Genomic DNA, 17,412 nt, shown 5'->3' on the forward strand with positions numbered 1-17,412 from the left:
CTATGAGTTTGGCTGTTTTTAGATTCCACCTATAAGTGAAATCATGTCGTGTCTGTCTTTCTCTGCCTGACTTACTTCACTGAGCTTATTTCCCTCAAGATCCATCCATATTGTTACAAATGGCAGAATGTCCATCTTTTTTATGAGTGAATAATATTCCTCTCTCTGTGTGTGTGTGTGTGTGTGTGTGTGTGTGTGTGTGTGTGTGTCACATCTTCTTTAGCCATTCATTCGTCAGCAGACCCTTGGTTGTGTCTTCGTCTTGGCCATTGTGAGCAATGCTGCTACGAACACATGGTGCAGGTGTCTCTCCACAACAGTGACATCACTTCCTTGAGATGGACTCCCAGAGCTGGGATCGCTGGATCGTATGGTAGCTCTATTTTTTTTTTTTTTTTTTTTTTTTTGCGGTACGCGGGCCTCTCACTGTTGTGGCCTCTCCCGTTGCGGAGCACAGGCTCTGGATGTGCAGGCTCAGCAGCCATGGCTCATGGGCCCAGCCGCTCCGCGGCATGTGGGATCTTCCCGGACCGGGGCACGAACCCGTGTCCCCTGCATCGGCAGGCGGACTCTCAACCACTGCGCCACCAGGGAAGCCCTGGTAGCTCTATTTTTAATCTTTTGAGAACCTCCGTACCGTTTTCCCACAGTGGCTGCACTGATTTACATTCCCACCAACAGTGCATGAGGGCTCCCTTTCCTCCACAGTTTTGCCAACATTTGTCATTTCTTGTCTTTTTGATGATGGCCATTCTGACAGGTGGCCTTCACCCTTGATTTGCCTTCTGTTTTCCTGCTCAGCGTCTAAACATGATTGAATGTCCCCATCCAGCCAGCAGGGAGAGAAGGACTTGACCCCCACGTCCATGACCCGCTGGGACTCCCAGGGTGTGATGGGCTCAGCTCAGTCTCCACCCATCTTCCATCCCATCAGCCAGCGCCGTTCAGACTCCCAGCCCCCGGCCACCAGCCCACCCGGACAGGCGGCAGGCCCCGCGTCAGCCCTCGCCTCACTCAGGGCGCCGCCGTGCGGTCTTCACTCCTTGAACTCCTCACCTTCCTCATTCCATGAAGCCACTTCTTGTTTCTCCTCTTACTTCTCTGAGGACTTCCCCTCGGTAATTCCCTTAAAAACCCTTCTCTCCTGTTCTACTCTGACAACATGATATTTTCCAAAATTCTCCAAGTTTCCGTTATCTTTCTGTCTCCAAAGGCTGACCTTCAGCAAACCTGACCCACGGGCGTCGTGCTCACCGCCACGCGTGTCCTGCTACCTCATAAGCCTCCACAGCAGAGCTTCAGCTTGCTGTGAGGGTCGGGCTCACGGTGCGCTGGTTATACCATATCGCCTGTGCTACAGGCGTAACCGACGAAGTACTTGCAAAACTGAATTTATCCTCAAAATCCTCAGACTTGGTCCCGCCCCTGCAGTGCCGGTTAGTATCACAGCACCACCTGGTCTCCAAGACAGAGACCTAAGATCGTCCAAGACACTGTCCTCGCTCACATCCAATTACTCACCGACTCCTGCTGGAACCATAACTCCCCAACAGTCTTCCAGTGTATCTCCCACTCTGTGCACGTGACCACTATGCTCGTCTGAGTTCCCATCTCTCATTGAGTCTCTTGGGCAGCCTCCCCTCCGGCCTTAAGAAACAGCCAGAGTCATCACGTTCCTGAAAACCCCAAAGGCAGGCTCCCCGCCGTCTGCAGACCAGAGTCCACCTCTGCCCTGCTGGATGCCCTCTGGTCCAGCCCCCAGCTGTCTTACCAACCTTATGTATTTCTTATTGTGGTAAAATACAGATGACATAAAATTTACCATCTTCACCATTTTTAAGTGTACATTTCTGTGGCATTACGCACATTCGCGTTGCTGTGTAACCATCACCACCGACCATCTCCAGAACTTTCTCGTCTTCCCAACCTGATACTCTGTCCCCATTAAACACTGACTCCCTACCCCCATCCTTCAGCCCCTGGCCCCCTCCATCCTACTCTCTATGAGTTTGACTGCTCTAGGGACCTCACGTAAGTGGAATCATACAGGGTCTGTCCTTTCGGGTCTGCCTTATTTCACCCAAGGATCATCCGTGTTGAAGCAGGTAACAGGATTTCCTTCCTTTTTAAAAGGCAGAATGACAGTCCGCGAATTTACCACATTTGTTTATCCATCCATCGATGGGCACTTGGGCCACCTCCATGCTGGGTTATTGTGAATCGCGCGGCCACCATCATGGTGCACACGTATCTATCTGAGGCTGGATCGTATCGTAATTCCACCCATTACTTCTGAGGAGCTGCCATACTGCTCTCCACAGCGGCCGACTCATAATTCACCCTCTAATGCTGCGGCTCCTAGTTTCCCACGTGGCTGTTTCACAGTTCAGCCTGTGGGAGCAGTTTCCACCCTCGTCGACCTGTATCCTTCTCAGTCATCCCCCCGCACTCAGCTCAGGACCACCCTCGCCGACCTGTATCCTTCCCAGTCATCCCCCCGCACTCAGCTCAGGACCACCCTCGCCGACCTGTATCCTTCCCAGTCATCCCCCCGCACTCAGCTCAGGACCACCCTCGCCGGCCTGTATCCTTCCCAGTCATCCCCCCGCACTCAGCTCAGGACCACCCTCGCCGACCTGTATCCTTCTCAGTCATCCCCCCGCACTCAGCTCAGGACCACCCTCGCCGGCCTGTATCCTTCTCAGTCATCCCCCCGCACTCAGCTCAGGACCACCCTCGCCGACCTGTATCCTTCTCAGTCATCCCCCGCACTCAGCTCAGGACCACCCTCGCCGACCTGTATCCTTCTCAGTCATCCCCCGCACTCAGCTCAGGACCACCCTCGCCGGCCTGTATCCTTCCCAGTCATCCCCCCGCACTCAGCTCAGGACCACCCTCGCCGGCCTGTATCCTTCCCAGTCATCCCCCCGCACTCAGCTCAGGACCACCCTCGCCGACCTGTATCCTTCCCAGTCATCCCCCCGCACTCAGCTCAGGACCACCCTCGCCGGCCTGTATCCTTCCCAGTCATCCCCCCGCACTCAGCTCAGGACCACCCTCGCCGACCTGTATCCTTCTCAGTCATCCCCCGCACTCAGCTCAGGACCACCCTCGCCGGCCTGTATCCTTCCCAGTCATCCCCCCGCACTCAGCTCAGGACCACCCTCGCCGGCCTGTATCCTTCCCAGTCATCCCCCCGCACTCAGCTCAGGACCACCCTCGCCGGCCTGTATCCTTCCCAGTCATCCCCCCGCACTCAGCTCAGGATTCACCGCTTTGTTGACTTGTCTGCTTGTTTTCCTCTCTTGTCTGTGAGTAGCTTGGGAACAGAAATGATGCACGACCGAGCTTTCCCCACAGCCTCTTCTTCTACAGAGACAGCCGTGTAGCAGGGGCTCGTTAACTTAAAGTCTGTTCCCCAAAATGCAGGTTTTTATAGTTAGTAGTGATTCAGGCTTACTTTATTACTGAATTGCTCAAACAAAAACTTAAAAGCATCTTATCCCCCAAACATGCCTTTTATTTCCTAAAGAAATCATATGAGCAGCATAGAAATTACCAGATACATTTCACCATAGCATTCTTTCCCATATGTTCACTTACTGAAATCTTAAATAAATATTTTATAAACTACCTCCTTGAATCTTCGTTCCGTTGCCCCTGTAATCTGTTGACAGAGACCACAGACGAGACTGAAAGTCTGAGTACCACCCCGCCCCTAATCCAACCCCCTGTGCTTCACCACCAGTGCGATCTGAATGTAGCTGCTCCCTGACTGTCTCCACTGTCACGAGAATGGGAGTCTCACTCTCTCCTGGCTAGAACCGACTCCTCACCTTACAGACCAGCCGGACTTCACAATCTTCTGTAACATCCCAGTGCAGATACTCAGCGAAATGAGGGCCTGGCAGGGAAAAGGGAAAAAAGTTTAAATAAAGGAAAAACATGTATACATATACACACACACATACAAATGCATTTTGGGCGGAAGAAAGTAGCTGTTCAGTCTGAAACCAAGATAATTTAATAAAATTAATTTTCAGGGCTCCGCAGTCAGGGTGTGCAATACTGATACTGAAATCTCTATTTCTAGCTGGGTGATGCTGTCTGATCTCTCCTTCTCGGTGATGTCTAATAGCTATTGCTCTTTAGCAGGAAGAATAATGAAATATTATACTTTTTTCTCAAGACGTGTGTTTAACAACATCCAACAGCATGGTATAAAAAAACGTTAAAATAGGAGAACTAATTGAGGTAAGATGAAGAAAAAGCCGTTTGACCTAGCAAGTATGTCAACAAATGATATTTATATAGCATTTGAAATCAAAGATTAATTTATATATCTTTCAAAAATATCATTTTTACTTAATATAAATGCAGAAGTCATATGCTAATAATACATTCAACACAAAAATACAAAGCAGTTTTAGAAAGTATTTATTGATTTCTTCCATATAAATACATCCTACAAAGTTGTAGGAATCACATTGTAGAAAAAAGATCATATTGTAGAAATGAGTAAAATAAATATTTTTGACTACTAAAAATAACTTAAAACAATAAAAATAATGTCTTCATTTTATATTTTAAAAGCTGTATTCTAACTTCTTTTCAAAAACTATAGAAATCCCATATAAAAAATCTTTTTCAAATAAACCCTTGGGTTGTAGTTCAGTTTCTAAAATGTATCCATTTTCCTTTGTATCTAGTTAATATGCATTTTTATTTTTTACTTATTTATTTATTTTTAATATGCATTTTTAAAACGATATATTTTAAAAGTATTGTTTGTAATTAAAGTGAAAACATCTAAAAGTTGAAAAGTTCACACACTTTTAAGTAAAATAACAAGCTCCTGGCTATTGGAACTGGGTCTACTGCCCTCTCTCCGTTTCTCCTAATAATCCCCCCAACTCACCCACCCCCATTCTTTATTCCTTTTTGTCACAATCACTGGACTCCATCTGGATGTGTAATGGAGGCACCCTTTCCTTATCACTGCAGGAAAATACCAACACTCAACAATAGATTCCAGGGCTTTTCAAGGTAGAGGCAAGAGAAAATACCGATGAAATAATGGGAAAGGTCAAAGAACAGAAGAAAATCCAAACTTCTACAGCTAAGAAGTGGTCTGACTTCTCGATCATTTAAAATCGAAGCTAGAGTCATTGGGCATTAAGTAGGATCTGCTCCAAGCAAATGCTCAAATCCTAAACCTTTGTCTTGTGCTAGGGGTGGGGAAGCCAGCCAACCACCTACCTTGTTTCCTGAGAAATTCCTTTCTTTGAAATTCAGCCTCTTCTAGGACAGCCTTGAATGCTAAATCCAATATTTGAGGGGAAACAAATAGAAATGAAATACATTTGCTTCTCTCTGGTTGAAAGAATTTGCTTTGAATTTTCCTTTACAGACACACGAAGACCTTCCACACAGCATACCGTCTCCGATGAGAACCAGAGAAGACTGACTTTTTGCTTTTCCGTCATGAATCTGCACAGTGTAGGTGCCTTCGTTTTCAAAGGAAAACTGATCCATCACCATCTCGATGAGGCCAGTTGACTTGTCACACTTGATTCTGTGTGTCTGGGAGCACAGAAGGAAGGGGAGAATTCCACCATGAAATTCCTCCCTCCAGTTTTCTCGCTGGCACCTAACGGTTGCATCAACTATTGTATCTTAAGGGATCATGGTGCCCCAAAAACACACAAAAAGAAATTTCAGCCACTGAACCTCTCGGTGAACCAAAGAGCAAACGAGGGACCTCTTGGTGAACCAAAGATCAAACGAGGGACATTCGGCGATGAAGCCCTAGGTCTGCGTGCGGAGTGACCTGCACACGAAGAACCCAGCAGAAACTCTGCACACTCCTCGGGAATGTGCACCTGACGTGAGATAACTCAGCACACGGGGGAAAGAGAACGGGGCGCCCTTGGCCATGTCCGATCACAAAACCACAGGCAACAACCAACCATCTCCACAGCCGCGAGGGCTTCAGTCTCGGGGACTCTGGGGACACGGGCGCCACGACTGGTCGCCCCCACTCAACACCGCCACCAGCACCAGGGTTGAAGGTGCCCAGGCTCTGCATCCCCCATCCGGGCAGCCTCCAATGGGGACCCTTTCCCGGTGCCGCCCGTCCAGAGCTCACGCCTCCCTCAGACTCTGCTCTCATCGCTTGTGATGAGCTACAGAGACTGACGTGTCATTGCGAATGGACCATGTCTTGTTATTCCACCCTTGGATACGACATCTGCAATCAAGCAGGGGTCAGGGAGGCAGAAGGAGCACATCCAAAGAATGACTCATCTTCGATGCAGCCATCATTCAGGGCAAGGACAGCACAGGGACCGGGGCTCCCCTCAGGAACACGACTCACACCACCACAGAAGGGCTGCTTCCTCTGGCCTTGACCTCCCCAACGCTACGCCCAGAATGAACAAAAGCATGACAACCTTTGCTGGTGACCTTTCCTGCAGGCATTCCTGCTTCCTTCCAGAGGAGCCCAGCTGGGATTTATGCAAAGGCTTTCCAGCCTGAGTAATGAGCCGTCCCAGGAAGGTGGGGCTGTGGGGTGAGATGAGCGAGTCATCGCCAGTAACCTGTGGTCAGCAGCCAACAAACAGGACGAGAGGGAGGAAAGGCCACTCCTTGCCCCGAGAGCCTGCACTCCTTCTACAGCCCTTACCTTGCTTGATGAGACTATCACAAAGAACTCCTGTCTGCGGGTAACTAACAGAAAATGTGTGAGATCGGCCTTTTTCTGACACATCGTGTGTATTTATTTTCACAATGCTCTTCTTTCTCTTTCAGGTGACATTTATATTTTGGATTCCAAATGCCAGTGTCACAAGAGAGCTGAGAAGATGGATATTAGCAAAATAGCACCTTTGTTCGACATCCCTAAGCCCGTTTCCCTCAGCGTCGGGCATCATTTCTAAACCCTCCTGCCTGACATTGGAAGCCGCACCTCTGCTGTCTGACCCCTTCCGCTTAATCCAAGTGTATTTCCAAGATGCCCTGTGGCCACTCCCCTGGTCAGCCCACCCTCCTCGCCCCCCGGCCCCCCACCTTGCTAGCTCTCGCGTGTGCAAGCTGCAGGGCCCACCTGTTCCGGGGCCCATTTTCTGCGTTCCTCCTCCGAAGGAGAACCCAGGAATCCACTGCTCTTGAAATCTCCCCTAACTACTCCAGCCTCTCCACACCCCCACCTTCTCTGAATCGGTGCTCGCTGTACTGTTTTAACACGCTCTCCATTCTGTATTTTTTCTATATCATTCTCTGATTGAAGCTGTATTTCTTCAACTCTGGGATAAGCTCCAGGAGGGCAAGTTTACGTCTCATTTTTCTAGGCTACGGCGGACAATCAAAAACCATCTGCAGACTATAAGCTGCCGTCCACAGGGAAAGGAAGATGCGCGTCTGAGGTCCCAAGGGTTAACGTGATGCCTGAGGTTCTGTTTGATCAAATATGACTTTCAGGTTTTAAGTGAATAAAGCCCACCCCTGCCCACAGGCCCTGACTTCCAGGAAACATAAAAAAATCACCTGGAAATCGGAAACTCCAATATTGTTTCAAGTAAGTAAAGCATACACTGTGTACTTGTACAACATCGCTTAGATTTTTTTCTCGATGGGAACTTGGTGTATATAAAGTGAGAGAGAGAGAGCAATGAACGAGAAGGCGTGAGCTCAGGAGATTACATTTTGAGAGAGAGAGGCCATTTCAGGAGGCGGTGCCGATTACAGGAAGCCACGGCAGCAGGACACTGCTCCCTCCCCGGAGACTCCGGTAGTTCTCGGGGGCTGGGCAAAGAACAGCAGTCTGAGGGCTGCAACAGGTGTACCTCGCCGGGGTCCTTGAGTTTCTTTGCAGTTCTGAGTATTTGCTTTTGAATACGGGGAGCAAATTTCAAGTTGATCAGACAACGGTGCTGCTCTGGGTCTGTAAGACGCTCGCCCCCATCAAACATCTGTGAGTAGAGGCCTCTAGGAACCTGCTCTAATCAGGTCTGAGAAGTGAGAAGGAACCACGCTCACCAGCCGGATTCTTAACAATCCAGAGCCTTCTCCATTTTCTCAGCTTCTGCACCGCAGGCTCTGGGCAGGTTTGAGCAAAGAATCAGGCTTTTGGCGATCGCCGTTATGCAGCGAGATGATGGTCAATGATTTTAAGGGGGCCATAAATACAGGCTATTACGTGACTTTCACAAAATAGCATCAATCCCCACGTGGAAAAGTCACCTGTGGATTGCTAATTAAGGAAGGAAATAGTACAGCCGTATTCCAAACGATGAGCCAGGTAGCAAAGACATCCGTATTTAAAGCAAGCTCTCCACAGCAGGTAGGGCTGTTAATCAAAAGATGTTCTACAAATAAAGTGCAATTACACTAAATTCCATTGCATTCCGTAGCATGATCTCTGCTCAAAGAAAATTGTCTCCGATTACCTCGATCATGCGATGCTCTTCCATACACCGTATCCATACTGTGGGCTTTTTCTGCAGCCAGGAGGAAACTGCATGCTTTCTACTTACTAGCCAGCTCCCCAATTTGTACGGTTCTCCAAGGATGCCATCATTCTCATGGGGAAGATGGACTGGATAAGAAAACTCACGTAACCTTTCTCCATACACGATTTCTGCCCGAGGGAGGTTCGTCTAACTAAGCTTTACTAAAAACCTGTCAGACACAGAGGCCAGACTAGGGATGAGGTGCCCAGCTCAGAGGGAGAGTGAGCGGGCCGCGCACCTGGCGTGAGCAACCCCTACATCTCAACCATCCCGTTAATATCCGTGCAGCAGACACGCCGCTGAGGCACTGAGGACTCAGTGGGATAGCTAAATAGACACGATGCATTGGGTATCAAGGGAAAAGAGAGCGGAGGGGGTAAAGATGGTGGGATGTGAGAGACCCCAAGGGCACCGCTGAACAACAAAGAAAGGCTCCATCAAACAGGTCGTCTTTTAACTGGGTTCCCAGTTGCGCTGTAATAATTAGACAAGAGGACATATATGGAGACACAATGTGCCACAGGCAAAAAAGGAATCCTCGTAATATCTGTCAGCTTCATTCTACACAATTAAAAGTAGAAGAAGGGCAAAGTGTCTGTATCATAGCATCCTACACATTTTTCTCTGTTCAGATTTGCCAGGCCAAGGGGGCAGCCTAAAAGCTCAGGGAAGGTGCAGAAACTAATTTCCCAGCCGACGCCTTCCATGGGCAGCTCTCAGTGGGAGGGGGGGCCTAGGGAGGCATTGCTCACATCAGGGCAAAAATATACCCCTTCAAAACTGTCATCAAGAGTGAATAAACTGATCCATTGAGGATAACCGCCACCCCACATAACCTGAACCTTTTCATAACACCGCGTCTCTAAACGTAGTTGGTCATTTTTTAATTCCAACAGGCTTGGATTTAAAGGCCTCCTGATCTCTCATCTAACCGAGACCAAATCTCTGTACATTGCAAGAATCAACCATCTCTCATTCTCATTCATGTTGTCAGCCTTCTACGCCCCAACTTCTACAGCTCGAAAAGGGATGAAGACAGACCCAGAATACTGACTTTCAGGAACTGACCTTCCCAAGTAATACCTGGCCATCTCCAAAGCCAGAGGCCACGCACACGTGAACTCACCTCGCTGTCACTGACTTCTCTGTCATTAATGATAAAGCGGTAGCTGGCGTCTGGTGATAAGTGCTCAGCCTGCAGCCAGAAGCGGACCTGGCCCTTATCAAAAATCTCATAAGCTAATTCTGACTTCAGAGGAATCGCTGCAGGAAGAAAAGAGATCACAATCAATAATGCGTGAATCCTTGTGAGAAGGAATAGCTGTGTACTACAGGAAAATATCAATCCTCATTATTAAATTTTTGGAGGCTGTGAAACCCCGGAGTATTGAACTGGATTATGAAAACCAAAACAAAGAAATGAGACTCTAGTTAGCCTGGCGCTGCATTCAAAGCCTCCATGCCCCGTGAAGCCTTGCACATGCACGGTCTGCTTTCCTGGTGGGCCCGGTGACCACAGATGGATATATTCTTTCTGAATTCAATGTAATCCAATAACTGAAGATCCCATTTGATACAATTCTCACTTGGATTAAACAGCCACACTCAACCCGAAATCCAAAACACTACATGCAATGAAAATTGCTACACGTTACAATATGAGCTAATACTTGTTTTGAGCGAATTGTTGACAAGTGTGTAAAAGCTGGCGCACAAAACGAGGCCATCCTCTCCCCAGAGCGTCCCTTCCAGAGCTGCACGCGGTAACGAACATGCCTTCCCAGAGCACAATCCTGCTCTGAGCTCCAGGCTCACTTACTGGGATTTTTTATCTCATTGCTCAGCGTCACCAAACGTTCCAGCTCTAAAATTAAGAACAATACAATCACTGGTTTTGACCTGTACGTTCAGAAGCTGGCTTAAAAGCAAAGCAGAGATTTGACGTCACATCACCAAGTTTAATTTGAGGCTGTGAAAGAAATTAGAACTGGGAGTTAAAAGGAGACATGGGATAACTGTAACTTTGAATACTCCCTCCAGTGAATGACTGCCTGCAACTAAGATCCTCACCATTTGAAGAACCCACTTACTAACGGGACCCGTTAGGACGGGTTAGGACAGAGGTCCCTGGGAGTGGGGGGCACTGGGGGGGCAGGTGTATTCCTCGAAGAGAGGAAGACCTACAGAGGGGGTATGTAAAGGGACCCATTTCCAGATCCTCTAATTCCATATGAACTCTTTCCTGAAATTGGTCGTTAAAAGCGTCCTGCTTCAGTACCTCTCTCACCCACCCAGAATTTCACTGTGGTGTATTATCATGAATTTAAATAATAAATAATAATGATACATTAAAAAGTAAAAATGCACTGCTCCTGAGACTCCCAAGAGCAAGTTAAGAAAAATTGAAGGTTCTAAACCACTTCTTTCCTTTTCCCTCCTTCCCTCCCCCTTCCTTCCCTCCTTCCTTCCTTTCTTCTTAAAATTAGCATTTAGAAATGAGACCATGGTCACCAAGATCTGTATGCACCTGTTTATTTGAAATGAACAATGAAGCAGACTTTCTGTGACCAGAAGTAACTCCACCTAGACGGCTGATTTGAGGGTGAGGGCTGACACCCCCATTAGGTCTCACAGTGGGAACTTCCATACATCAAATGAGCTAAAGGTGCAGCATCAAGGTTTTGCCTGAAATGTACCTGAGGTCCATATACAGCATAAAATGTGCTGGAAATGCTCATCCTTTGCAACGATTTAAAATTAAGGTGAAAACGTCATCTGCAAACTTTCAAATGGAGCAGAGGAGTACAGCACTTGTCAGAAGTCTTTAAGGATGTTTTGCTAGTAAAGAGCTGGGTGAAGGCCACTGAGTGAGGGTCAGAAAGGGCAGCTTAAAATGAAGGTGAGCAGATTCCGGTCCCTTCCCGCCCTGTCTGTGAGCAGTGAGCTTGCCAGGGAACCCAGGAAGCAGAGATGGTGCAGCCCCTCTGCTGTTCTACTGCTGGTCCCGTTAAATGCACATGGGCTCACCCCAAAGCCCCCAACGTCTGCATGGGACCTGCGGACGCCTGCGGCCATCAGACCCTGTCCCCTCCCCACCCATCCTAGGCGTCCCCCCTTGTATCCCTCTCCTGGGACCACACCCTTCACTGCAGCCAAGCAAGATGCCAGCTGATAAGGAAAGGATTAGACTATCAAACTTAAGGCATTTTAACTGAGGGCCCTCAGAGACTCAGAAGCTTTTAAAGGCCCAACATGGAGTTTTGAGGGTTCTGTCCAACGCTACACAGTTCCGTCCACATCACTGACAAATCATCGTACAAACTTGTAAAACTGGCTCTGACCGGCACGGGGTGGTAGATAAGGGTTGGACACAAACATCAACCCAGGCAGTGGAAGAATCTTCCTCCCAAGGCCAGTTCATTGTCTGGGGGACTCAGACCCGGGCACCTGCCTAAGAGAAACGGCTGCTTTTCCCCGGGTCAGAGTAAACCGACTTCCTTCACTTCATTCTGCTGTTTTCTGTTTACAAGAGAGCGAGTGATTTTAACTATGGAAATTAAATATTATTTCACACACATAAAAAAATATATACATATAAATGTGTGTGTATATATATACATGTATGTGTTTTCTTTCATCATCCGATTATTCGATTATTCCATGTTGGGAGAAAAGGGAGGATTCTTGCATCTGTGAGCCTCTCATTAATTTTACAGACTTATTTGCTAATATGCTACTTGCCAAACTAATGAAATGTAACTAAAACTCACCTCTAAAAGTACAAGTGGAAGGCTATAAAAGCAATATATACAGCAAGAAATAAAATACTCCCGGACCAGTGATTTCTTTAGTGGCTAGAGTACAAACTCAAGAGTTTGTGTAATTTCCAAAGTAATTTTTGGCTTTAAAAAGGATTCCCCACCCCCAGCCTCCTGCAAACACACACCCCTTTTCTAAGCAAATCAGTCTTTTCTCTGTTAGGGTCAATCTTTGAAAATGTTATAAAACCCCAAAAGGGAAGCCTATGTCCTACAGGTGTTACCTTTCTCATCCAAGACAAAGCTGGAGGACACACCATCCGTGTCACTGACGGACACAGAGTAAGTCCCTAAGTCCACTTTATCCAGATTCTTAAAGTACAGCTTCGAGCTGAAAGGGAAGGAAAGCCGGTATGTTAATTACTGTGTTTGCAGGCGTTCCTAAGAGGTGGTGATTGCCAACTCCAGAGTGGAACTTACTGGTCCCCCACGGTCTCGACCTTGAACCTCTCGTCACCTGCAATGTCCTCGTAGGATTTGCACCACGTGAAGTGAGAGGCGTCCGTCATCTCCTGGCAGTCAAAGCTCAGGTAGATGTCACCTTTTTCATCCACGCCCGCGCTGATCTCCTTGGTGCCTGCAGAGCAAGAACGCCAGGGAGCATCTTAGGAACACAGTATCCTTCTGAGTCTTTTTTTTGGAGGAGGGATGGCCCAGGCGGAGGGCTTGTTTTACATCGAATCATCAGGTTTTGCCTAGGGTCTACCCAGGACATCGGGCAGATGTGAAAGAGCGAGCCCTCTGGGCAGCTGATGGAAAGCAGAGAAGTTCAGGTTTGGGTTTTAAGTCATCACGTGTCTGTCCACTTCCTTTTCTGCATCCAGCACCACTGGAGAAAACCCTCTGGGCTGCCAATCCCGGCCATAACGATCCTTTTGCCCTTTGGGATCTGACCCTTCGCCACTCCTGGGGGCCCAGGCAGCGTGGTTAGGGCACTTGTTTCCCACACACCCGGGCTCTACTTTCTCCACTTTTTCCTTCGGGGGATTGTTTGTTTGTTTGTTTGTTCCTTTTTGACCAAGTGGACACCTGGCCCAACACAGGCCAGTCAGCATCTGTCCCTTAGGAATCAGAACTGGAGGAGACACGCCGGCCTGGGCCAGGTGCACACAGATGCGTCCCTTGCCAGGAGGACAGAGGAGCACAGAGCCGGGTGGCAGGGTATCCATGGAGCCAATCTCCAGGGAGGGGAGAAATCCAGGGAAAACATGGTTTCCGGAGATCCTTCTCCCCACGTATCCCGTGAGCTCACCCCCCTCCCCTCGGAAGCAGTTCCCCGCCAAGGTCCCCTCAGCTGGGCTCTTACTACTTTTAACCAAAAAGATTGCCAGCGGCTTTATAATTTCTGATCAAAACTCAGCAGTAACATAAAAGACCATCGTCATCCCTGCACGTTCTACTGCGGAAATGAAGACCCCGCCACCCTTGCAGAATGACCTCACGTGCCCCTTGCTGCCCAGGATGCTGGGGGCGGGGGGCGTGCAGTGGGTCTTTGAAGACATGCTGTACTGCGTCTGTCAATCCAACTCCTTCTATAAATGTGACGGGTACCGTCCATGCATCCGCCGTCCATTCACACACACACACACGCGTCCCTCCTCCCAGATCACCCTGCTGTGAGGTTTGCCCTGCTAAGAGCCGAGCAGATGAGGCTCACCTGGCCTGGCCTCCACAAGTACCGGCTCCGACGTGTCTGAGGGCTTCCCCACCCCACTCGCATTTACTGCCCGGACACGGAAGATGTAGGTTTTTCCTTGGTGCAGGTGGCAGACCTTGAAAGAAGGAGGAAACATCACGTGTGAACAGACAGATGAAAATGACTTCATTCTTCATCACTTTTTATTACAGACGTGTTTTCTTTTTACAAATAGCCTATTCTTCCAGTCGGAATAGCCGTACAGAGGAAGTGCAGAAGGGAAAAGGAGACGGGCTCATGACCTCACTTGGTCATGACCTCACCTGGGGAGAATAAACAGGGTTGCTACTGTTCTGATATATCCTCTTCTTTGTTCTTTGCATATTTTAAAGCAGAATTGAAATCATATCATCTAGTTTATAATCTGGTGTTGATATTTAACATAATTCTACGGGAGTAAATATCATTTCACATGTGATTTTTTAGTTTGTGCAAAATATCCTATCATTGGGGCAATATCAAAATTAAACCCATCTTGGGCTTCCCTGGTGGCACAGTGGTTGAGAGTCCGCCTGCCAATGCAGGGGATACGGGTTCGTGCCCTGGTCTGGGAGGATCCCACATGCCACGGAGCAGCTGGGCCCGTGAGCCATGGCCGCTGGGCCTGTGCGTCCGGAGCCTGTGCTCCGCAACGAGAGAGGCCACAATAGTGAGAGGCCCGCGTACCACACACAAAAAAATTAAACCCACATCTTATACATCTACGGATGATGTATATTGTAATCTGCATTGATAACCAAAAATAAAATGTATATTAGCTAATTTCTAACGAATTCATTTAGCTGGATTCTGAGCAGTTTTTGTTCGTTCAGAAGACGACACTGATCTTGTTTCATGTTGTCCAACTGCCCTCCAGAGGCTGCTGCCCGTTTACCTGTCACTCAGGTGCGGCCTTTCTTTAAGGAAGCACGTTGCGTCTCTGTCTAAATCACACCCCAGAGCCCACAGCCCAAAGAATAAAGCCTCTGACGAGGGCAGCTGGGTCCCCAGGTCTAAGCCACTGTTACCACTAACCTGACCCCAGTGACTGGTGAATTGCAGGTGCTAAAAACAGAAGTATTTGGAGAAAGAGGGGACAGAGAAATTACACATCATAATTCTGTCAAATGTGTTTACACTGTGTGTACGTGTGTATGTGTGTTTATCAGAGAGACGTGCATCAGCGATCACGTGAACTGAGTGAAGTAAACATGGGCTTGGTGCGGAAAGACATAATTCTAGCATCGCTGTGGAAGGCACATCAACACAGTCCATGACCGTGAAGTGTCAGCACCATTGGGGGTTGTCAGACGGCAGGAAGCAGAGGAAACCCATCCAGATGGTCCCCACACGCAGTCGCTCCCCGTGTCCACGGAGGGGCGGGTACCTCCTTGAACCCCGCTGGCTGGCAGCAGGGGTACCAGTTTATGTGCACAGCTCCCTGGGGGCTTTGAGCTAGACCCCCGACAGGGATGAAACACGTTCCCCAGAAGACAATGCCTGAGAAGGTGTACCGTCACCTTTAGGTAGCGATGTGCCGTGGTGGCCTCGTTGACGGTGATCCACTCTTCGGAATCCTCTTCGTTAAGGTCCACGAAATACCCAGAGATGGGGCTGCTGCCAGAATACACCGGGGCCTTCCAGAGAAGCACCAGGGATGTGTCCCGGACCTCACAGAACGTCAGGTCGTAGGCAGGACCTGAAAAGTCAGGTGAGCCTGTGGACTAATTCACGAGTCCACACGCTAGCCCGGGACCAGCAGGTATGTCTCACAGAGAGAAAGGTGTGCAGGAGAGGATCCTGAGGTACCCACCCACCTGCTGGGCTGGAAACCCGGGAATCACAGGACTCACCCAGGGAGTCTGACCACCCGGGGAACCAAGCTCTCACCAGCTCCACCAGCCTAGTACCCCAGGCCCGCCTGTGACAGTAACCAAGCCCAGGTCCAGGGGAGCCTTGAGCAGTAAAGGCAGGAGGGGTCCCACCCTAACCAATCACTCTAAGCCCCCAAAAGCCCCTGGGAACTTCTACAGCTTCTCCTTCCACTGACTCTTCCAGGGGAAAAAATTAATTTCATTAAAACAAGTATCCCCCACCCCCAAAAAATAAAGAAGAAAAGGAAAAGCCATATCATCTGGCCACAGAATTGAACAATCGTCTCAGTGTTTAGAGCTTTTCAGCTTCAGCTTCAGGTGCGTTGTTTTGTCTCACTTTGTGTTGTTCAAACCGTGAGCGTATTATCCATGGCATTAGGGGTCCTGATGGACCGGATACAGAGAAATCGATGCCCAGTCCCCGCAAGTTTGTGAAAACAGTTTGAAAATGTGGAGCCCTGAGTAAATGCAGAGATTTTGTCAATGTTCACTTTAGAACCAGAGGCCCCAAGCTCCCATGTGCTCTGGGAGGAGGAGACCTGAGTGAATACACAGTCAGTAAGGTCCTGCTGTCCCTACTCTGGCCCAGCTGGAGCCTCTCCTGCTGCGAGCTGGCCTCCCTCCGCCCCTTTGGGAGAAGTCCACCTGGCACAGGCCTGCCCTGGACCAGCCTCCGGCCACAGCATCCTCGACTCGGGGGAGCAGCTGGGGGTGGGTGGCCCCACAGCCTCACACGTCAGTGCTAATGATTCCGTGCCTGTCACTGCCCTACCTGTGTGTCCATGGCCCAGACCACAGGGCGGGGCCACCTAAGGCACAGCTCTGCCCCGGGCCTGGCATGTGGTAGTGGTGCCAGGATCTGTGCAGAGTGACTGAAGCCTGCTGGCTGCAGAGGCTGGGAAGGCCTGGGCTGGCGCCACAGAAGACCCCCTCTCCGGCCAGCCCTGCGTGTGCACGCGAGGTACCCAGGGGTGAGTCCTGGAGAGACCGTCTTACCCGGTTCCGGCGCCGTCCAGGCCTCGCACTTGAAGAGCTCGCTGGGGTCCGACGGCTGCCCGATCCCCACGAGGTTGGTGGCGGCAATTCTGAACTCGTAGAGTGAGCCTTCTGCCAAGCCCTCCACCTATTCAGAGGATGTTTAAATTATAGATGAACCCACAGATGTAGAAAACAAGCTCATGGTTACCAAAGGGGAAAGCAGGGGAGGGATAAATTAGGAGGTTGGGATTCACAGGTACACCCTCCTGTATATAAAATCGATAAACAACAAGGACCTACTGTACAGCACAGGGAACCACACTCAGTATTTTGTAACAACCTATAAGGGAAAAGAATCTGAAGAATACATATATACACATATGTGAATGTATAACTGAATCACTGCTGTACACCTGAAACTAACACAACATTGTAAATCAGCCATACTTCAATTTTTCTTAATTAATTAATTAACAGGTGAAACAAAAGCTGCGTTATGACCCACGATCCATCGGGGGAAAGGGGGTATTCCTGGTTGATTTATAGATGGAATGTGA

General features: G+C 49.0%; 1 protein-coding gene across 2 annotated transcripts in view; it reads right to left on the reverse strand.

Moving 5' to 3' along the window:
- MYOM2 (myomesin 2) overlaps positions 1–17,412 on the reverse strand; it is an 84,580-nt gene that overhangs the window by 17,136 nt on the left and 50,032 nt on the right. Inside the window, exons 19-28 of one of the 2 annotated variants that reach the window (XM_032618617.1) lie at positions 16,874–17,000; positions 15,524–15,702; positions 13,986–14,100; positions 12,749–12,905; positions 12,553–12,659; positions 10,330–10,374; positions 9,637–9,773; positions 5,439–5,583; positions 5,260–5,319; positions 3,837–3,904 (exon numbers count right to left, since the gene is read on the reverse strand). In XM_032618617.1, the coding sequence (XP_032474508.1) occupies positions 3,837–3,904; positions 5,260–5,319; positions 5,439–5,583; positions 9,637–9,773; positions 10,330–10,374; positions 12,553–12,659; positions 12,749–12,905; positions 13,986–14,100; positions 15,524–15,702; positions 16,874–17,000 (1,140 nt within the window). The remainder of the gene's footprint in view (positions 1–3,836; positions 3,905–5,259; positions 5,320–5,438; positions 5,584–9,636; positions 9,774–10,329; positions 10,375–12,552; positions 12,660–12,748; positions 12,906–13,985; positions 14,101–15,523; positions 15,703–16,873; positions 17,001–17,412) is intronic. The other variant, XM_032618619.1, reaches the window with a different exon arrangement.

Source organism: Phocoena sinus, chromosome 21 (assembly GCF_008692025.1).
Source record: "Phocoena sinus isolate mPhoSin1 chromosome 21, mPhoSin1.pri, whole genome shotgun sequence".
Classification (NCBI taxonomy): Eukaryota; Metazoa; Chordata; class Mammalia; order Artiodactyla; family Phocoenidae; genus Phocoena; species Phocoena sinus.